Source organism: Erythrolamprus reginae, chromosome 12 (genome assembly GCF_031021105.1).
Source record: "Erythrolamprus reginae isolate rEryReg1 chromosome 12, rEryReg1.hap1, whole genome shotgun sequence".
Classification (NCBI taxonomy): domain Eukaryota; kingdom Metazoa; phylum Chordata; class Lepidosauria; order Squamata; family Dipsadidae; genus Erythrolamprus; species Erythrolamprus reginae.
The window spans coordinates 30,297,115-30,315,488 of record NC_091961.1 but is presented as its reverse complement, the minus strand read 5'-3'; the positions used below and the strand labels follow the sequence as shown (position 1 = coordinate 30,315,488).

The window sequence follows — 18,374 nt, the reverse complement described above, 5'->3', positions numbered from 1 at the left end:
AATAAATGGTACCCAACTGCCAAGGTATCTCACAGTAGCAATGATGTTACCACTCAAAGAGTAGAAGTATCTGGTTCTCAGATATTGCTCTGTTGCTACCCCAGGCTACTGTCATACTGGCTTAACCAGGGAGAAGTCATCTTCCATTTGTCTAGGGCAGGGGTAGACAAAGTTGGCTCTTCTATGACACGTGGATTCAACTCCCAGAATTCCTGAACCAAGCATGCTCGCTCAGGAATTCTGGGAGTTGAAGTCCATGTGTCATAGAAGAGCCAACTTTCCCTACCCTTGGGCTAAACAATCAGGGCCATAAACCGGACGTATGGCTATGCTAGAAGAGCATTTGTCAAACATTTGTATGGCATTAGTCAAATATCCTTTTCTCCATATTGAATACTGCTAGCAACTGTACAACCTGCTTGCTGTAGCTGTTTCATCTTATCCCTATCACATTGTCCCCCATATGCCAAGTGATATTTATGGCCTACAGAGTCCCACTTTTCCGACAAGACTGTTGCTTGCATGGAATGAGATCATTGTCTGTCTGCCAAATCTGGGAACATCTGCTCATTTGGACCTAGCCAGCTCTTACCGCATCCCCCTTGAAAGCCTGGCGTAAAAAATCTACCCCCAAGATTTGTTCCCCTTCCCGGAAATTCCCAACGAGTCCCCTCATATCACCCGCCCCTGCTTTCCGATTTGTGCTGAATCTAGTGCTGTTGCAACTCCATGGCTAAGATGAGAATGACAGCTGCCCAGTTTCGATGCAGGAAAACCCTTACTTAATGCTCAAGGGCAACCATCAAGAGCTGGAAGGGAATGACCGCTACGAAGGCTTCTGCGTGGACATGCTCAAGGAGCTCGCGGATATTTTGCGCTTCAACTACAAGATCCACCTGGTGGGAGATGGAGTGTATGGAGTTCCTGAGGCTAACGGAACATGGACTGGCATGGTTGGAGAACTGATCGCTCGGGTGAGTAAGCCAGCCAACGCTAAAGATTTAAGGGCTGTTTTAGATGTCTACCAGAATTACATGGTGCCTTCTTTCATGAAATGGTTTCTATTTATTTGTTTGTTTCTTTTGCCAAATACGTATTGGTGGTATACAAATATATAACAATATTTATATGCATGATCCTAGTAAGAGAGAAACATTAGGACAGGGGACGGAAGGCACACGAATCCCAGCGACCGGTTAGGTCCCACAGAGTTGGCCTTCTCCAGGTCCCGTCGACTAAACAATGTTGTTTGGCGGGACCCAGGAGAAGAGCCTTCTCTGTGGCGGCCCCAACCCTCTGGAACCAGCTCCCCCCAGAGATCAGAACTGCCCCCACCCTCCTTGCCTTTCGTAAAGTTCCTAAGACCCATCTCTGCCGTCAGGCATGGGGGAACTGACACATTTCCCCCAGGCCTATACAGTTTATACATGGAATGGTAGTGTGTCTGTTTGCTTTTAATAATGGGTTTTTTAGTGTTTTTTAAATTATTAGATTTGTTCTTACATTGTTCTTGTTATTGTTGTGAGCCGCCCCGAGTCTACGGAGAGGGGCGGCATACAAATCAAATAAATAAATAAGTAAGTAAGTAAGTAGGTAGGTAGGTAGGTAGGTAGGTAGGTAGGTAGGTAAGTAAGTAAGTAAGTAAGTAAGCAAATAAATAAATAAATAAATAAATAAATAAATAAATAAATAAATAAATAAATAAATAAATATAAAATTAAAATTAAAATTAAAAATGAAATAAAATAAAATAAAATAAATAAATAAATAAAGTTTTTGGAGTTAGGTGATGAAACTACAGAGTCTGCTAGTGAGTTCCATGCATCAACAACTTGGTTACTAAAGTTGTATTTCCTGCAGTTGAGTTTAGAGCTGTTTACTTTAGGTTTGTAACTGTTGTGTGCTCATGTGTTGTTTGTGGTTGAAGCTGAAGTAGTCATTGACAGGAAGGACGTTGTAGCAAATGATTTTATGGGCTATGCTTAGGTCCTGTTTAAGGAGACGTAGTTCTAAGCTTTCTAAACCTAGGATTGTAAGTTCTTATGGTTGGGACAGACCTCTCTAAATCAGTTTCCTCCTATATCTATTTGGCCTTCAAACTTCCAGAATTCCCCAACTTTCTAGAACTTCTCCCAATAATTCTAGGAGTTGAAACCCACATATCTCCAAGTTTCTGAGAAACATTTTGTTAGATTATAACTGCCATCATTACTGTATGCCTGGTAACTATTGACTGACTGGTCTTGGGAATACTGGGGTTGAGGGAGATGTTTGTAGAGGGCCAGGTGTTTCATATGTATGGAGTTACTTTTGATATGAGAAACATTAAAATGTGGCCTCTCCCACCAATACAGGAAGAATCAGTTGGAAAGCATGCCGTTTCTTGTTTACTTTACAATCTGTATAGATTGTTGGATTATTTTTATTGATTTGGATTGTGAAATTTGGACTGGATAAATATCTCTGGAGGTTCCCAGTCATCAGATCATTTTGGCCAAAGGTGTGTCAGCTGCCACTTCGTACTTGCTTGTCCTTCGTTTAGAGTTTTTAAGTGGTGCCAGATCTGACGAGATGCTTTTTATTTCCTTCCAAAAAGACAAATAGACTTTCTTGGGTTTTTTCCTTCTTTTTTAAATAGTTTCATTTTGAAGGGAGAGCAAATATGCAGGAATTGTAGGAGGGATTTGAACTCAGAAACCCAAAGACGCTGTAACCATCACAAGTGAGAAAGGAGAGATACGCACATGGTGTGTTTCGCTCTCCAGCTCTCAAAGGTGAGAGAACAATACTTCCTTGAATGGAGTTGATTGCACAGATTCTTTCTCATCCAGGAGTGAAAAAGCTAAATGAGAAATTACGGGATAGCATTTGTTCAAAACCAATAGTAGTTACCGCGCGCCTGGCTTCATTCTCCCGCGAATCCTTCCTTTAGCTCTTTAGTAAATGTCAGAAGATCTTGCTACCTTGGCTTGAGTTCCAAACCTCCAGTTTCTTCCTCTTCATGAATTCTATTGTCCACCCTTTCAGCGCAAACATTTAAACCAGTGTTTCCCAACCTTGGCAACTTGAAGATATCTGGACTTCAACTCCCAGAATTCCCCAGCCAGCATTTGCTGGCTGGGGAATTCTGGGAGTTGAAGTCCAGATATCTTCAAATTGCCAAGGTTGGGAAACACTGGTTTAAATAATGTCACCTTATGATAGTGATGGCCTCCTACGGGTACGGTCATGTACGCAGAACTGGTAGAAAAACTTTGGTCAGGTACACAGAACCAACAGAAAAAATTCACCCCACACAGTATACTTTTCCCCAGGCTCATTATAATTTATGTTTGGTGTGTGTGTGCTATTTGGTTTTCAATTATGATAGGGTTTTCAGCTATTTTTAATATTAGATTTGTGCCATTATAATATTGTTTTTATCGTTGTTGTGAGCCGCCCCAAGTCTGCGGAGAGGGGCGGCATACAAATCTAATGAATTGAATTGAATTGAATTGAATAGTATTCTTTTTTCCTGTTTGTTCTGTAACTCCAGTGTAAGTTTACTCCATTTTGCACATTCTAGTATTTTCCTGGGTACCATATCATCAGATGGTACTTTTTCTTTTTTTCAATTTTGAGCGGAAACCAGTAGAGACGCAGCCTTAAGACTTATCTATGTCGCCAGGCATGGGGTAACTAGTGTATCCCCCCTCTGACCAGGTATGTGTGGTTGTGGTTCTGATTGTGTAGTATCGATTGTTTTTTAACGTAATGGGTTTTAGTTACAGTTTTTCATTATTAAATTTGTATCTGTATTGTTCCATTGTTGTTGTGAGCCACCCTAAGTCTTCGGAGACGGGCGGCATACAAGTCTAATAAATTATTATTATTAATATTAATATATTTGCTGGCCTAACCCTCACAGATTGGAGAGTTTGCCTAACATTTTCTCTACTCTCGCCACATGTCAAGTTACGCACATCATACTAATTGGGCCACTGAGTGTGTTTCCCTGTGTATTCTCGGGCAACATCACCCGGGAACCCAGCTTTTTTCCGAAAATGTCTCTCATAAAAGGCTATAAACATCCAGCTGGTTTTTTTAGTGTTTTGTTACTGCTATTTGTTGTTGGATTGTTTGCTGGTGCCTTGGGCTGTCAGCTTAAATGTTTATAAATATGAACAGATTTCAAGCCATTCTTCAAGGCTGCAGATGAAGAACTGAAAAAGGAGTGTATGACGAAGGGAAGGGAAGAAAGGGAAGAGAAGAAATGGAAAGGAGAAGGGGAGGAAAGAAACAGGGAAGAAATAAAAGGGAAGGAGAGGGAAGGGAGGGAAGAGAAAATAGGGAAAGGGAGGGGAAGAAAGGAAATGAGAGGGAAGGTAAGAAAGAAAAGGGAAAGGAAAGGGAGGGGAAGAAAGGGAAGGAGAAGGGAGGGGAAGAAAGGGAAGGAGAAGGGAGGGGAAGAAAGGGAATGGAAAGCAGGGAAAGGGAGGGGAAGGAAGGGAAGAGAAAATAGGGGAAAGGGAGGGGGGAAAAGGGAAGGAGAAGGGAGGGGAAGAAATAGAAGGGAAGGAGAGGGAAGGGAGGGGAAGGAAGGGAAGAGAAAATAGGGAAAGGGAGGGGAAGAAAGGAAAGGAGAGGGAAGGTAAGAAAGGAAAGGGAAAGGAAAGGGAGGGGAAGAAAGGAAAGGAGAGGGAAGGGAAGAAAGGGAAGGGAAAGGAGGGAAAGGGAGGGGAAGAAAGGGAGGGAGAAGGGAGGGGAAGATTTTTTTCGATCAAATGTCAAAATATTCTGTCAAGTGGTTGACAGAAAGCTGTTTGTTGGCCTGCCTGCTTTGGGAAGATAAGCATTTCTAGATCACCTGGAATTAATTGTTGAGCTCCTTGTTGCTTTGTAACAATGGAGAGGGGGAAAAGGTGGGTGGGAGCCCCCCTTTGCCTGGGAAATTGATCCAAGTAGGCTTCCCATGGCCATTGCATCCTTGGCAATGACGTCCATGCAAAATTATTCCAAGGATTCTGTAGGTCAGAAACACGACCTGACGGTTTAATAATTACGATGGAAGAACAAGAAATGTCACGGCTACCAGGAGCCGCCACCATCCCACCCGCCCCCGGCAGACTTCAGAAGTATCTATGCAGACTATGATTGCCCAAATATTCTCGCGGTGGCAGTCAACAGAAACACAGCCAGGTTGGATCAAACCCAAGCCACGTCTCAGCCAACTTCCTCATGTCTAAACCGGAGTCTACCGGGAGCCTGCAGGCAGGGCTGGAATGCGGCACTGATCTCTCAATTGCGGTTCTCACAATGGGTATTCTGCTCTAGTCTCAGGGTTGGTTTGTTATGTCTTTGTGCCTGAGTCATTTTTTGACACTTGGCAATTATTTAGAATAGTCTTTACGGTTTCATTGGTTTGCCATTGCCTCCCACTTAGGGCTGATAGAGAATGATTGGTCCAAAGTCCTTCAGCTGGCTTTCATGCCTACGGTGGGACTAGAACTCACCATCTTGTGGTGATTGGACTAAAGTCACCCAGCCAGCTTTCATGCCTAAACTGGGACTATAACTCACCATCTCCTAGTGATTGGCCCAGAGTCACCCAGCTGGTTTTCATGCCTAAAGCAGAACTAGAATTCACCATCTCCTGGTGACTGGACCAAAGTTTCCCAGCCGGCTTTCATGCCTAAAGCAGAACTAGAACTCACAGTCTCCTGGTGATTGGCCCAAAGTCACCCAGCCGGCTTTCATGCCTATGGTGGGACTAGAACTCACCATCTCCTGGTTTGTAGAATGATGTCTTCACAACTATAACAATAGCACTTAGACTTATATACCGCTTCACAGTGCTTCACAGCCCTCTCTAAGTGGTGTACGGAGTCAGCACATTGCCCCCAACAATCTGGGTCCTCATTTTACCCACCTCGGAAGGACGGAAGGTTGAGTCAAGCTTGAGCCTGGTGAGATTCGAACTGCCAAATTGCCAGCAGCTGGTAAAAGCAGCCTTCAATACTGACCTCTAGCCACTGCGCCAACGCCAATCTTAACTATATCTAACTGGTTCTGGTGTGTTGTTCTACTGCAATGTGAAAAGGATGCTTCGGTCTCTCTTTGGGAAACATACAAAGAGTCTCTTTGCAACCCAGCACATTCACTTCTCATACCAATGATAATTAGAAAACATGGAGAGCGTTAAACCATCTATCCTTGGTTTGTCCCAATCAGGGTGGAAAAAATAAGATGCGAACCCAAATTATGAGGTGGGGGTGGGGGTTTCCCCCTCGAAAGAAAACCATCAAACAAACGATAATTAAGAGATAGCAATTAATGCCAGCTGCCACAGTGCAGGGTTAATTACAAACATTTCTGTACTTCATAGGGTTTTTGTCAAAGTAAGTACAGGGGGGGACGGGGTGGGAAGAAGCAGCAAATCACATGGTGTGCTAATTAAAATGAAATAAAAGCTTCGTGTGGAACACACAAAGTTAGTCTTCGGTGTGGTGACAAGGAAAAAAAGAGAATATTTTATTTCCTGATTGGCTGGAAACCATAAACTTCAGTGCCATCGTATTTTGAACATTCCCTTAAAATTATTTTGATTCAGGCCACCATTTGAGCATAAGGCACTAATTTATTTTGCAATAGGAAATGATGGAATCTTGGGTTGACCTGTGCTTGGCTCAACGTGAAACATTTGAATAATATTTATTAGGCCAACAAGGCTAGGAAGAAAAATTCTAGGGAGAAGAGGACAAGCAGAAGGGACTGGAGAACGTCAAATAAAAGAAATTTCCCAGATATAGGAGCACAGGTCTAAACATCTGGGCATATTTCGAAAGAATATCTGTTTGGTTGAGGGATGTCTTTGGGATAGAACCTAAAACAATCATAGGAACGTAAGAAGAGCCATGCTGAATCGGGTCAAAGCCCATGGAGTCCAGCATTCTGTGGCCCACAGTGGCCCACCAATTGTCCTTGGGGATCTTGAGCTGAAAGAGAAGGCAAGACCCTCCCTTTCCCTTGACCCCCAACAAATGATACCCAAGGGAATCTTGCTTGTCTCAACTTAAAGAGGGAGAGAGAGAGAGGAAGGAAGGAAGGAAGGAAGGAAGGAAGGAAGGAAGGAAGGAAGGAAGGGAACCCTGCCTGCCTGAACCAACATAGAGGCGGCACTTGGACATCCCTTTCAATAACCATCAATACACTTGGCATCCGTGAATCTGTCTCATCCTGCCTTGAAGCTATCCAGGCTGACAGCTGTCACGACCTCTTCTGGAAGGGAATCCCATAAACCTAGGACCCTCTGGGGGAAGAAATATTTCCCTTGATTTGTCCTCGCTTTCTTACCTATGAGCTTTAGGGAGGGCCCCCTCATCCTAGGATTGCGTGATAGAGAAAAGGGTTTTTCTCTATCCACCTTTTCTATCCCATGCATGATTTTATACACTTCAATCAAGTCAACAATCTGGGTCTGATGATGATAATAATGAAATACTTTATTCATTAAACATGAAACTCAATCAACTGAACATTCAAAAATGGATCACAAATACCATTGACTGGTGATAACGGTTGATATGACTTGCTGTCAGCATCCTAGCAATCAACCAAGTATCTTCTTAAAATAGATGATGTTCCAAGTATCACATTTTTTTGCAGTTCTGCTGGTGTTGTTGTTGTTGTTGTTGTTGTTGTTGTTATTATTATTATTTATTGGATTTGTATGCCGCCCCTCTCCGCAGACTCGGGGCGGCTAACAACAATGGTAAAACAACATGAACAATCCAATTAATAAAAACAACTAAAAAACCCTTATTATAAAAAACCAAACATACACACAAACATATCATGCATAACTTGTAATAGCCTAGGGGGAAAGGATAACTTAACTCCCCCATGCCTGGCAACAAAGGTGGGTCTTAAGTAATTTGAGAAAGAAAGGAGGGTGGGGGCTGTTCTAATCTCTGGGGGGAGTTGGTTCCAGAGGGCCAGGGCCGCCACAGAGAAGGCTCTTCCCCTGGGGCCCGCCAAACGACATTGTTTGGTCGACGGGACCCGGAGAAGGCCAACTCTGTGGGACCTTATCGGTCGCTGGGATTCGTGCAGTAGAAGGCGGTTCCGGATGTATTCTGGCCCAATGCCATATAGGGCTTTAAAGGAGCTGCAATTTCCTGATGTATTTATAAAATTATTGGACATAGTACCAAGTGCCCCAATGGCAATAGGTATCATTGTTATACGCTTTATCCATAGCTGTGTAGTTTCGATGGCCAAGTTGCGATATTTTGCAATTTCCCCCCCAGTTCTTTTATTTCACTCTGGCATCTCCTGGAACAGCAATATCAATAATCTGTACCCTTCAGCCCTCGACAACCGTGATATCTGGCATGTTATGTTCCAAATGACAATCTATCTTTATTCGAAAGTCCCACAAGATCTTCATCTTCTCATTTTCGATAACTTTTTCCACTTAATCTTCCCATGACTTTTTGGATGCAGGTAAGTCGTAGACCGGTGAATTAATTCAGCAACTCAGTCGTGCCTAGATTTGTAATCAGTTGGTGCAATTTTGCTGCATTCACATATTAAATGTGAAACAGTTTCTATTTTGCTATTGTTGTCATTATTAGAATAGAATAGAATAGAATTTTTATTGGCCAAGTGTGATTGGACACACAAGGAATTTGTCTTGGTGCATATGCTCTCAGCATACATAAAATAAAATATACATTTGTCAAGAATCATATAATATAACACTTAATGATTGTCATAGGGGTCAAATAAGCAATGAAGAAGCAATATTAATAAAAAATCTTAGGATATAAGCAACAAGTTACAGTCATACAGTCAACATGGGAGGAAATGGGTGAAAGGAATGATGAGAAAAACTAGTAGAATAGAAGTGCAGATTTAGTAGAAAGTCTGACAGTGTTGAGGGAATTATTTGTTTAGTAGAGTGATGGTGTTCGGAAAAAAACTGTTCTTGTGTCTAGTTGTCTTGGTGTGTAGTGCTCTGTAGCGACGTTTTGAGGATATTATTATAATCAACAACTGAATAAGTCTTAAGTATGTGGCATCTATTACACCCAAAGTTATTCCAGGTAGAGTTTTATTATTTCAGCCTACACTTTTGCATTTGATCAACACATTTCAATTACAGAAGCATTTTAATATAATAGTATTTTAGTAGTCTATTAGACTTTGTACTGAACAATAAAACTTTGTACTTCACAGTTAATCATTTCTGGGAATTCTTGCTGCCTCATATACACTGCTCAAAATAAATAAATAAAGGGAACCCTTAAACAACGCAATGTAATTCCAAGTAAATCAAACTTCTGTGAAATCAAACTGTCCACTTAGGAAGCAACACTGATTGACAATCAATTTCACATGCTGTTGTGCTCATTCAACTTTGTACAGAACAAAGGATTCAATGAGAATATTTCATTCATTCAGATCCAGGATGTGTTCTTTGAGTGTTCCCTTTATTTTTATTGAGCAGTATACTTAGAATAGGATCTGGGACTGCAGCTCTAAAAAAGTTGTTACTTGTGCAGCCTTTTTTTTGTCTCAATTTCCTTTTTCCACTCCCCTTACCCCCCAGGTAAGATTGTTTCTGAATTATATCTACATCTGGCCTTTCGCCTCAATAAAAGCTTTTGATTCCATTTGTTCTAGCTCTGATCATTATCAATGCAATAGTGCCCAGTGGCTTTCCATGCCGTTGAAATATATATATATGTATTATATTGCTGTGAAACGGGAAATAGACGCCATGTGCATTTTTTATAAATGCAGGGATAAGGACGAGGAGTTGAGATTGCTGGAGGCACTTCAGCGCCCTGAGCGAAGTTTTAGGCTCCTTCAAACCCAGCATCTACTCGGGTTGCAGTTGTAGAGAGTAGTGGAGGGTCGCCTTGAGGGGAAAATGCAAAAGTTGTTGAAGGAAGCAACAGAGGAAGAACTATTCAAGACTTGATGTTAGGGAGAAGCTTAGGGTGGCTTCGTTTGGAGTTGTGAGAAGTTACCCAAATTTTGGAGCAAAATTGCTGTAAGTGCAACAGCCTTTGGTGAATGAAGATTTGCACTTATTTGCACTTGGGATGAATGGATCCAAAATAGAAACAAAACATAGAATTTCATAAAGAATGAACTGTTTAGACAACAGTTCAAGTTGGGGTGTGTGTGTTATGTTGTATTATGTTGTGTTGTTTGTCTTATAAGACTTAAGTACAATACTTAAACAAATAAGTATGTTTATACAATAAAAAATTATTTTAACAAATCTATTTTTTTTTAAAGAAACAAAACATAGAAACAGAAGATTGATGGTCAATCATGGTCCATCTACTCTGCCCTTATACTATTTCCTGTATTTTATCTTAGGATGGATCTGTGTTTATCCCAGGCGTGTTTAAATTCAGTGACTGTGGATTTACCAACCACGTCTGCTGGAAGTTTGTTCCAAGCATCTACTACTCTTTCAGTAAAATAATATTTTCTCACGTGGCTTCTGATCTTTCCCCCAACTAACCTCAGATTTCAAGGCCAGATTTGAACGTGTTCTCAAGATAGTAGCAGAAAAGCAAATGGCTGCCGTCTGAAACAAATTTGACTACACTTCATTGTTGCAATTATCTTCTACCAAAGGCCTTGCTCTACGTGATGCATTGCAAAATTGAGGGCAATTATACATATATGTGATAACGATTAAAATATATGCTGCAAGGAGCTTAAATTTTATTGTTATTCATTGCAATCTAAATTTGATTTCTTAATAGCACCTAGCAGAGATGAATGAGAAGAAGGCTGGACTAACCAAGCCGTAAATAAAATAATCTGAAGGCTCTTATTTTTTATTTTGTTTTGTTTTGCCATAAAATGTCATTTATGGTAGTCATTTAAAAAAGATATGTAGAGCCCCCTGCGGAGCAAAATGTCCCTTTTCAATATTTCTTGCAGAAAAAAAACAAACATTTTTCATCCAAATTGACAGCCTTTGGAAATGATATTTTCAAATGGCCTGCAATTTTGTAGTAAGTGGCAAAATGAGAAATGGCAATAGATCTCGGTTTCTCAGAAAGGCTGGGATAGCGGCCAAGGAGTCCTCAACTTACAACTAACCCGGGACCAGAATTTAAGTTATTGCATTTTTCAGAGTATAAGACGCAGCGGAGTATAAGACGCACCTTAGTTTTTGGGGAGGAAAATAGTGGAAAGAATCTGCTTACCAGATATTCATCTGTCTAGCGTCCTTAGTCTGGTCAGCTTCAGTACGTTATTTTATCTCCTGGTTAGGGCTTTAAAAAACTTTATTTGGAGAGAGTAACAATGAAAGAGCTTGTAAGCCAGTAAGAGCTGGGAACATCATTAGCACCTGGTTAGGGGCTGGAAAGAAACATTTGGAGTAAGTTAGACCAATGGGGGGGGGAAACCTTGCAAAGGCTTAGGGCTTGGAAAACATTCTTTGCAGAGAGTAACAATGAAAGAGCTTGCAAGCGGGTAAGAGCTGGAAAGATTGTTAGCAGCTAGTTAGGGCTGGGGGAAAAAAGCTACATCCAGAGTATAAATTGCACCCAAATTATCAGCCAAATTAGGGAGGGAAAAGTTGTGTCTTATACTCCGAAAATATGGTACTTAGCAAGCCTAAGTGACTCCTGACCAATTTTACTTTTTTTTTTGCTATGGTTGTTAAAGTGACTCTGGTTCCGACATGAATCATACGATCAAATGTGGCTTAAGCAAATGTTGTTTCCCCCATAAACTTTGTTTGTTGGTAGCTGCCTGGGAAAAGTCTTAAGTAGCCATCACGTGTCCATATTTTGTAAATACGTACCAGTTGCCAGGCACCCAAATTTGGACTGCGAGGATGCTGCAGTAGTCGCATGAGGACGTATCATAAGCATATTTTTTGAATGTCGTCATAATTTTGAATGGTCGCTAAACAAATGTTTGTAAGTTGAGAACTGCCTGTAATATCTGCTCTTCTGCCTCCTTCCTTCTCCTCTTCCTCCTCCTGACTTTGAGAATGCTGCAAGAATTGAGTGAGGACCTACCATAAGCAACTTTTTCCAGTGTCATTACAACTTTGAATTGTCACTAGACAAATGGTTGCAAGTTGGCTATTTCTTTTTCCTCCTCCTCCTCCTCCTTCTTCTTTCTCTTCCTCCTCTTCATTCTTCCTCCTTCCTTCTCCTCTTTCTCCTTCTCTTCTTTCTCCTCCTCCTCCTTCTTTGCTTTCTTTCTCCCTCTTTTTTCCCTCTTCCTCCTCCTCATTCTTCCTTCTCCCTCCTCGTCCTCCTCTCTTCTTTTTCCTCCTCATCCTCTCCTTCTCCTCACCCTTCTCCTCACCCTTCTCCTTCTTCTTCCTCTTCATCCTCTCCTTCACCTCTTCCTCTCCTTCTCCTTCCTCCTCCTCCCTCTTTCTCTTTCTCTTCCTCCTCCTCATTCTTTCTCCTCCTTTCCTCCTCCTTTTCTTCTTCTTCCTCTCCTTCTCTTTGTCCTCCTCCATCTTCTCTTTCCTCTTCCCCCTCTCATCTTCTCCTTCTCCTCTTCCTCTCCTCTTCTCCTTCTCCCTTTCCTCCGCCTCTTCCTTCTTCTCTTTCCGCCTCCTCCTCCTCTTCTCCTCTTCCTCTCTTTCTCCTTCTCCCTCTCCTCTTCTTCCTCCTCCTTCTTCTCTTCCTCCTCCTCCTCTTCCTCTTCTTTTCTTTCTTCCTCCTCTTCCTCTACCTCTCCTCCTCCTCCTTCACTTCTTCCTCCTCCTCCTCCTTCTCTTTCTTTGTCTTCCTCCTCCTCCTTTTCTCCCTCTTCCTCCTCCTCTTTCTTCTCTTTCCTCCTCCTCCTCCACCTACCCCTCCTCCTTCTATCTACTGTATCTTGCCCATATTTCTGCCAAGACCAGCTTCATTTCGGAATCTACCCCACAGGTAAATTTCGGAAGACAGTTTGCCAAGCCCTCTGACCCTCATTCACAGTAATCAAGCCAACCATATTCACAAAACTAGGGTAAAATAAGATAAATCACAGCTTGGCGGGACAGCCTATAAAACAAGGAAGTCAGACAGTGCCCTCTTGGAGAAGTGACAATGTGCTATGCATTGTAATGTGCTGTGCATAAAAGAAGGCTGTAATGAACAGTCAGGTTTATGGCACTTTTCTAAATTTTCTAAATTCAGATAAACTGCTTAACCGCTTGCTTGGAGACTAATGTTATTTCTACCATTTGTTGGTTGCAATGGACTGATGGTTGTTTAATATAATAACAACAGGGTTGGAAGGGATCTTGGAGGTCTTCTAGTCCAACCCCTGCTTAGGCAGGAAACCCTACACTACTTCAGACAGATGGTTATCCAATTTCTTCTCACAACTTCTGGAGGCAAGCTGTTCCACAGATTAATTGTTCTAACTGTCAGGAAATTTCTCTTTAATTCGAAATTGCTTCTCTCCTTGTTTAGTTTCCACTCCTTGCTTCTTGTTCTAATCTCAGGTGCTTTGGAAAATAGGTTGACTCCTTCTTCTTTGTGGCAACCCCTGAGATATTGGAAGACTGCTATCATGTCTCCCCTGGTCCTCCTTTTCATCAAACTAGCCATGCCCAGTTCCTGCAACTGTTCTTCATATGTTTTAGCCTCCAGTCTCCTAATCATCTTTATCGCTCTTCTCTGCACTTTTTCTAGAGTCTCAACATCCTTTTTGCATCGTGGCGACCAAAACTGAACGCAGTATTGCAAGTGTGGCCTTACCAAGGCCTTATAATGCAGTATTAACACTTCACGTGATCTTGATTTTATCCTTCTGTTAATGTAGCCTAGAACCGTGTTGGCTTTTTTGGGCAGCTACTGCACATAGCTGGCTCCTATTTAAACGGTTGTCCACCAGGACTCCAAGATCCCTCTCACAGTTAGAAACATAGAAGCATAGAAGACTGACGGCAGAAAAAGACCTCATGATCCATCTAGTCTGTCCTTCCTTCCTCATTCCTTCCTTCTTTCTCTTCCTTCCTTCCCTCTTTTTCTTTCTTTCTTTCCTCACTTCCTTCTTTCCTTCTTCCTCATTCATAGAAACAGAAGATTGACGGCGGAAAAAGACCTCCTGGTCCATCTCGTCTGCCCTTATACTATTTCCTGTATTTTATCTTAGGATGGATCTGTTTATCTCAGGCATGTTGAAATTCAGTTACTGTGGATTTGCCAACCACGTCTGCTGGAAGTTTGTTCCAAGCATCTACTACTCTTTCAGTCAAATCATATTTTCTCATGTTGCTTTTGATCTTTCCCCCAACTAACTTCACATTGTGTCCCCAGTTACTACTGTTGGAAGCAGAATTAAGAACTCAGCTGTTAGGATGGGTGACCTCATCTGCACAAGGCAAGAGAGGTTGACACAGCGGCCACCACTGTATCAGAGTAAAGAGTTGGGGAGTCATCTTACCGCGATTGCTCTCCAATCGATTTCTCTGCGATTGCTGCTTCCGACTCGCTTCGTGCGATCCAACGAAAGGATGCCATTTCCCACAACTGCAATCTTATTTTGCTCTCTGACATGTTTCGGAGATTTTTTTTTCCCACCGCCCTCCTTTTGCAGTAAAGGCTAGTGGATTAATGTCTGGTGGCCTATTGTGCTTTTAATTGAAGGCTTCCCCTTTTTATAGATTCTGCCTGTTTTATTTCTCCTGGTTCAGCGCAGCGGAAGAAATAGAGATGAATTGCCTTTAATTAATCAGCTTACTTTGCTAACAAAGGAAAGGGAGAGGGGAAAAAAAGAAATGAAATGAAAAGATGGCAGTAATAAAAAAAAAATTATCCTCTGGAAATAAACAAATTAATTAAGGAGGAATTCATCACCCATTTCCTAGTTGGGTCGGACAGGAAGCCATAAAACAAGGCAAATCAGGAAGGATAATATTTTTATTTGAATACTCCAGAGGCTCAGCTGAATGGGACTTCTGAATAAACATTGTAAATGGATCAGAAACATAAGGATGAACACTGCCGGATAATAATTAATTCCCTTCTCTCTCACTGGAGAAATACAGTAGTTTTGCAACAAAAACATGGACTAACCCAACGAATCTTAGATTTTGCTGCCCTGCAGAGAGAATTTGACTATGTGTCAGAATGGTCAAACAAGTGGCATCTCCAAATATCAACCAACAAATGCTCTGTCTTACACATTGGGAAAAAAAATCAGAATATCAAATACAAGCTGGATGGATACGAACTGGTAGATAACCCTCTATAGAGGAATCATTGAGTCTGTCATCTGCACCTCTGGTTTGGTGCTGTAACCCAACAGGACCGACACAGACTTCAGAGGAGAATCAGAACTGCAGAAAAAACAATGGCTGCCAACCTGCCTTCCATTGAGGACCTGTATACTGCACGAGTCAAAAAAAGGGCTTTGGAAATATTTACTGACCCCTCGCATCCTGGACATAAACTGTTTCAACTCCTACCCTCAAAACGTCACTATAGAGCACTGCACACCAAGACAACTAGACACTAGAACAGTTTGGTATGATGGTCTTGGTATATTCGGGTTTCTTCCCGTGTAGGATTTAGAAATTTCTGGCGACGTTTCGACGAGGTCCCACTCGTCATCTTCAGGCTGGTGCTTCTGTCCTTGTTCTAGGGCGAACACAGCGAGACCTGAGCTGCCTTCCTTCTATAAATACTGGTGGTTGGGTTTGGTTTGATATCACCCCTAATCCACAATCATTAACTAATCAGCATACCTCAGTTAAATCAATGACCCCAGGTGTTACCCCACTGACTCACCAGGAAGTTTCTACACAGCAGGCAACCACCAGTATTTATAGAAGGAAGGCAGCTCAAGTCTCGCTGTGTTCGCCCTAGAACAAGGACAGAAGCACCAGCCTGAAGATGACGAGTGGGACCTTGTCGAAACGTTGCCAGAAATTTCTAAATCCTACACGGGAAGAAACCCGAATACATACATACATACATACATACATACATACATACATACATACACACACACACACACATATATACATATACATATACATATACATATACATATACATATACATATACATATACAGGGGTGGACAAAGAAATGGAAACGCCTTGAAAAATCATCAAAATATCTTTTAATATGGTGTTGGTCCACATTTTGCAGCAAATACAGCCTCAATTCTCTGAGATATTGATCCATACAAATTGTGAATTGTTTCCAAAGGAATTTTAGCCCATTCTTCAGTTAAAGCACCCTACAGTTATTTTAGAGACGATGGTGGTGGAAATAGACTTCTTACTTGAATTTCTAAAATCGACCATAAATGCTCAATAATGTTGAGGTCTGGTGATTGTGGTGGCCAGATGAGATGCTGAACTTCATTAGAATGTTCCTCGTGTATCTACTAGTAAGAGAAAAACATTAGGACAGGAGACGGAAGACAGGCTGGCGTATATAAATATTATTATATCCTTGTATACCATCAATACGTACTTGACAAAACAAACAAACAAATAAATAAATAATAAGCAGCATTTTTCACCAATGGAGACAACAAAGATGACTCCATTTTGACTAATCTACCAGATTAATTAACAAAAGGGTGAACTTGCATTTTTAACTTTAAAGGGGGCTTCGCTGCCAAGGCAATGGAATTCATTCGTTTGCAGTCAGTAAGAATTCTGTTGGGACCGAGGGATGTATTGAATAGGCTTTCCAAACCAAAGACGGCATCAACTTTTAATGAAAACCGAGCGAGATCCTTTTCAGGAGATCTTTTGATGCAGGCAGGGTTTTGTTCGAAGTGCAGTAAGCTTCTGGCTGAGAAGCATCTGGATATACCGATGCCACCTGAATGTTTATATATTTATTATTGAAAAGATCTATATGCTTGCCCATATTCTAAAGCAGCATTCTGGATGGCAACCAACAACAACCCCAGCTGCAAATTCATCCTCTGTGCACTGAGAAGAGTGGTAACTCTACCTAAGAACGCCTCTACTTACGAACCTTTCTAGATAAGAACCAGATATTCAAGATTTTTTTTGCCTCTTGTCAAGAACCATTTTTCCACTTATACACCTGAGCCTCCGAAACTGTAACTGGAAAAGGCAGGGAGAAGCCTCCGTGGGCCTCTCTAGGAATCTCCTGGGAGGAAACAGGGCCGGAAAAGGTGGGGAGAAGCCTCCGTGGGGCCTCTCTAGGGAGCTCCTGGGAGGAAACAGGGCCAGAAAAGGAGGGGAGAAGCCTCCATGGGGCCTCTCTAGGAATCTCCTGGGAGGAAACAGGGCCAGAAAAGGTGGGGAGAAGCCTCCGTGGGGCCTCTCTAGGAATCTCCTGGGAGGAAATAGGGCCAGAAAAGGTGGGGAAAAGCCTCTGTGGGGCCTCTCTAGGAATCTACTGGGAGGAAACAGGGCCAGAAAAGAAGGGGAGAAGCCTCCGTGGGGCCTCTCTAGGAATCTCCTGGGAGGAAACAGGGCCTCCACCCTCCCTGTGGTTTCCCCAATTGCACACATTATTTGCTTTTACATTGATTCCTATGGGGAAAATTGCTTCTTCTTACAAACTTTTCTACTTAAGAACCTGGTGACAGAACGAATTAAGTTCATAAGTAGAGGTACCACTGGAGGTACCCTGGAGACTCAATTGGATAGACAGGCAAGGTTAGGTTAGCTATAAAATTTTGGTGACCTTGGAACCTGAGTCTCAAAACACTAGTTGACCATTGAGAGTAGAGTGTACAATCCATGGACTTTCCTTAGAGCCTTCTCGGGTGGTTTATGCTTTGCCGGTGGCCTTTTCTTGGGGATGTTACTTCCAGTATTGATCTCTAGTTTTACAAGGGTGTTCTTTGCCGTCTAAATCTATAATAACATCTTCCCACCACTGCCCTGGTGCCCCAGAGGACTCCTATTAATATAAAGGTCCTTTGTGAATCATTTGTGGTGTTCAACGTAATAGCGAAACCGTTATCTTCTGCGGATATGATGGATGTGTCAACTTCCATTTGCTGAAAATAGCCTCCTGGCTTTTAAATGTCTTGAAGGGAGCATGAGAGCTGCTACATCCTTTTGCTGTGAGCAGTTACTGGCAATAGATTAAGATCTGTGCCTTTAATTGAGGGACAAATTATGTAGGACTGATTCTCTCTCTGTGTTTTTCATCAAACCCCGCTTTTTTTTTTTGGAATAATTAGTTTAATAGATTTGTAAGACTCAAATAAGATGTGAATTTGATGACTAGCGATTAATGTAAAGGTTACTGTCATGTTTTAATATTAGATGGAGAAAAGCTATATATTAAGAGGTTTTTGAATATAGAAGATATTATATGTTTCTACAGTCCTTTGGTGAAAGAAAGAGATATAAGAGCCTCCATTGAATGATTACAAAGTAAAAAAGAAAAAAAAT

At 41.8% G+C, this 18,374-nt stretch overlaps 1 protein-coding gene across 1 annotated transcript in view; it reads left to right on the top strand.

Moving 5' to 3' along the window:
- The window catches only part of GRIK4 (glutamate ionotropic receptor kainate type subunit 4), a 313,397-nt gene that overhangs the window by 264,786 nt on the left and 30,237 nt on the right, over positions 1-18,374 (top strand). Inside the window, exon 12 of the mRNA XM_070765309.1 lies at positions 771-974. Coding sequence (XP_070621410.1) covers positions 771-974 — 204 coding nt within the window. The remainder of the gene's footprint in view (positions 1-770; positions 975-18,374) is intronic.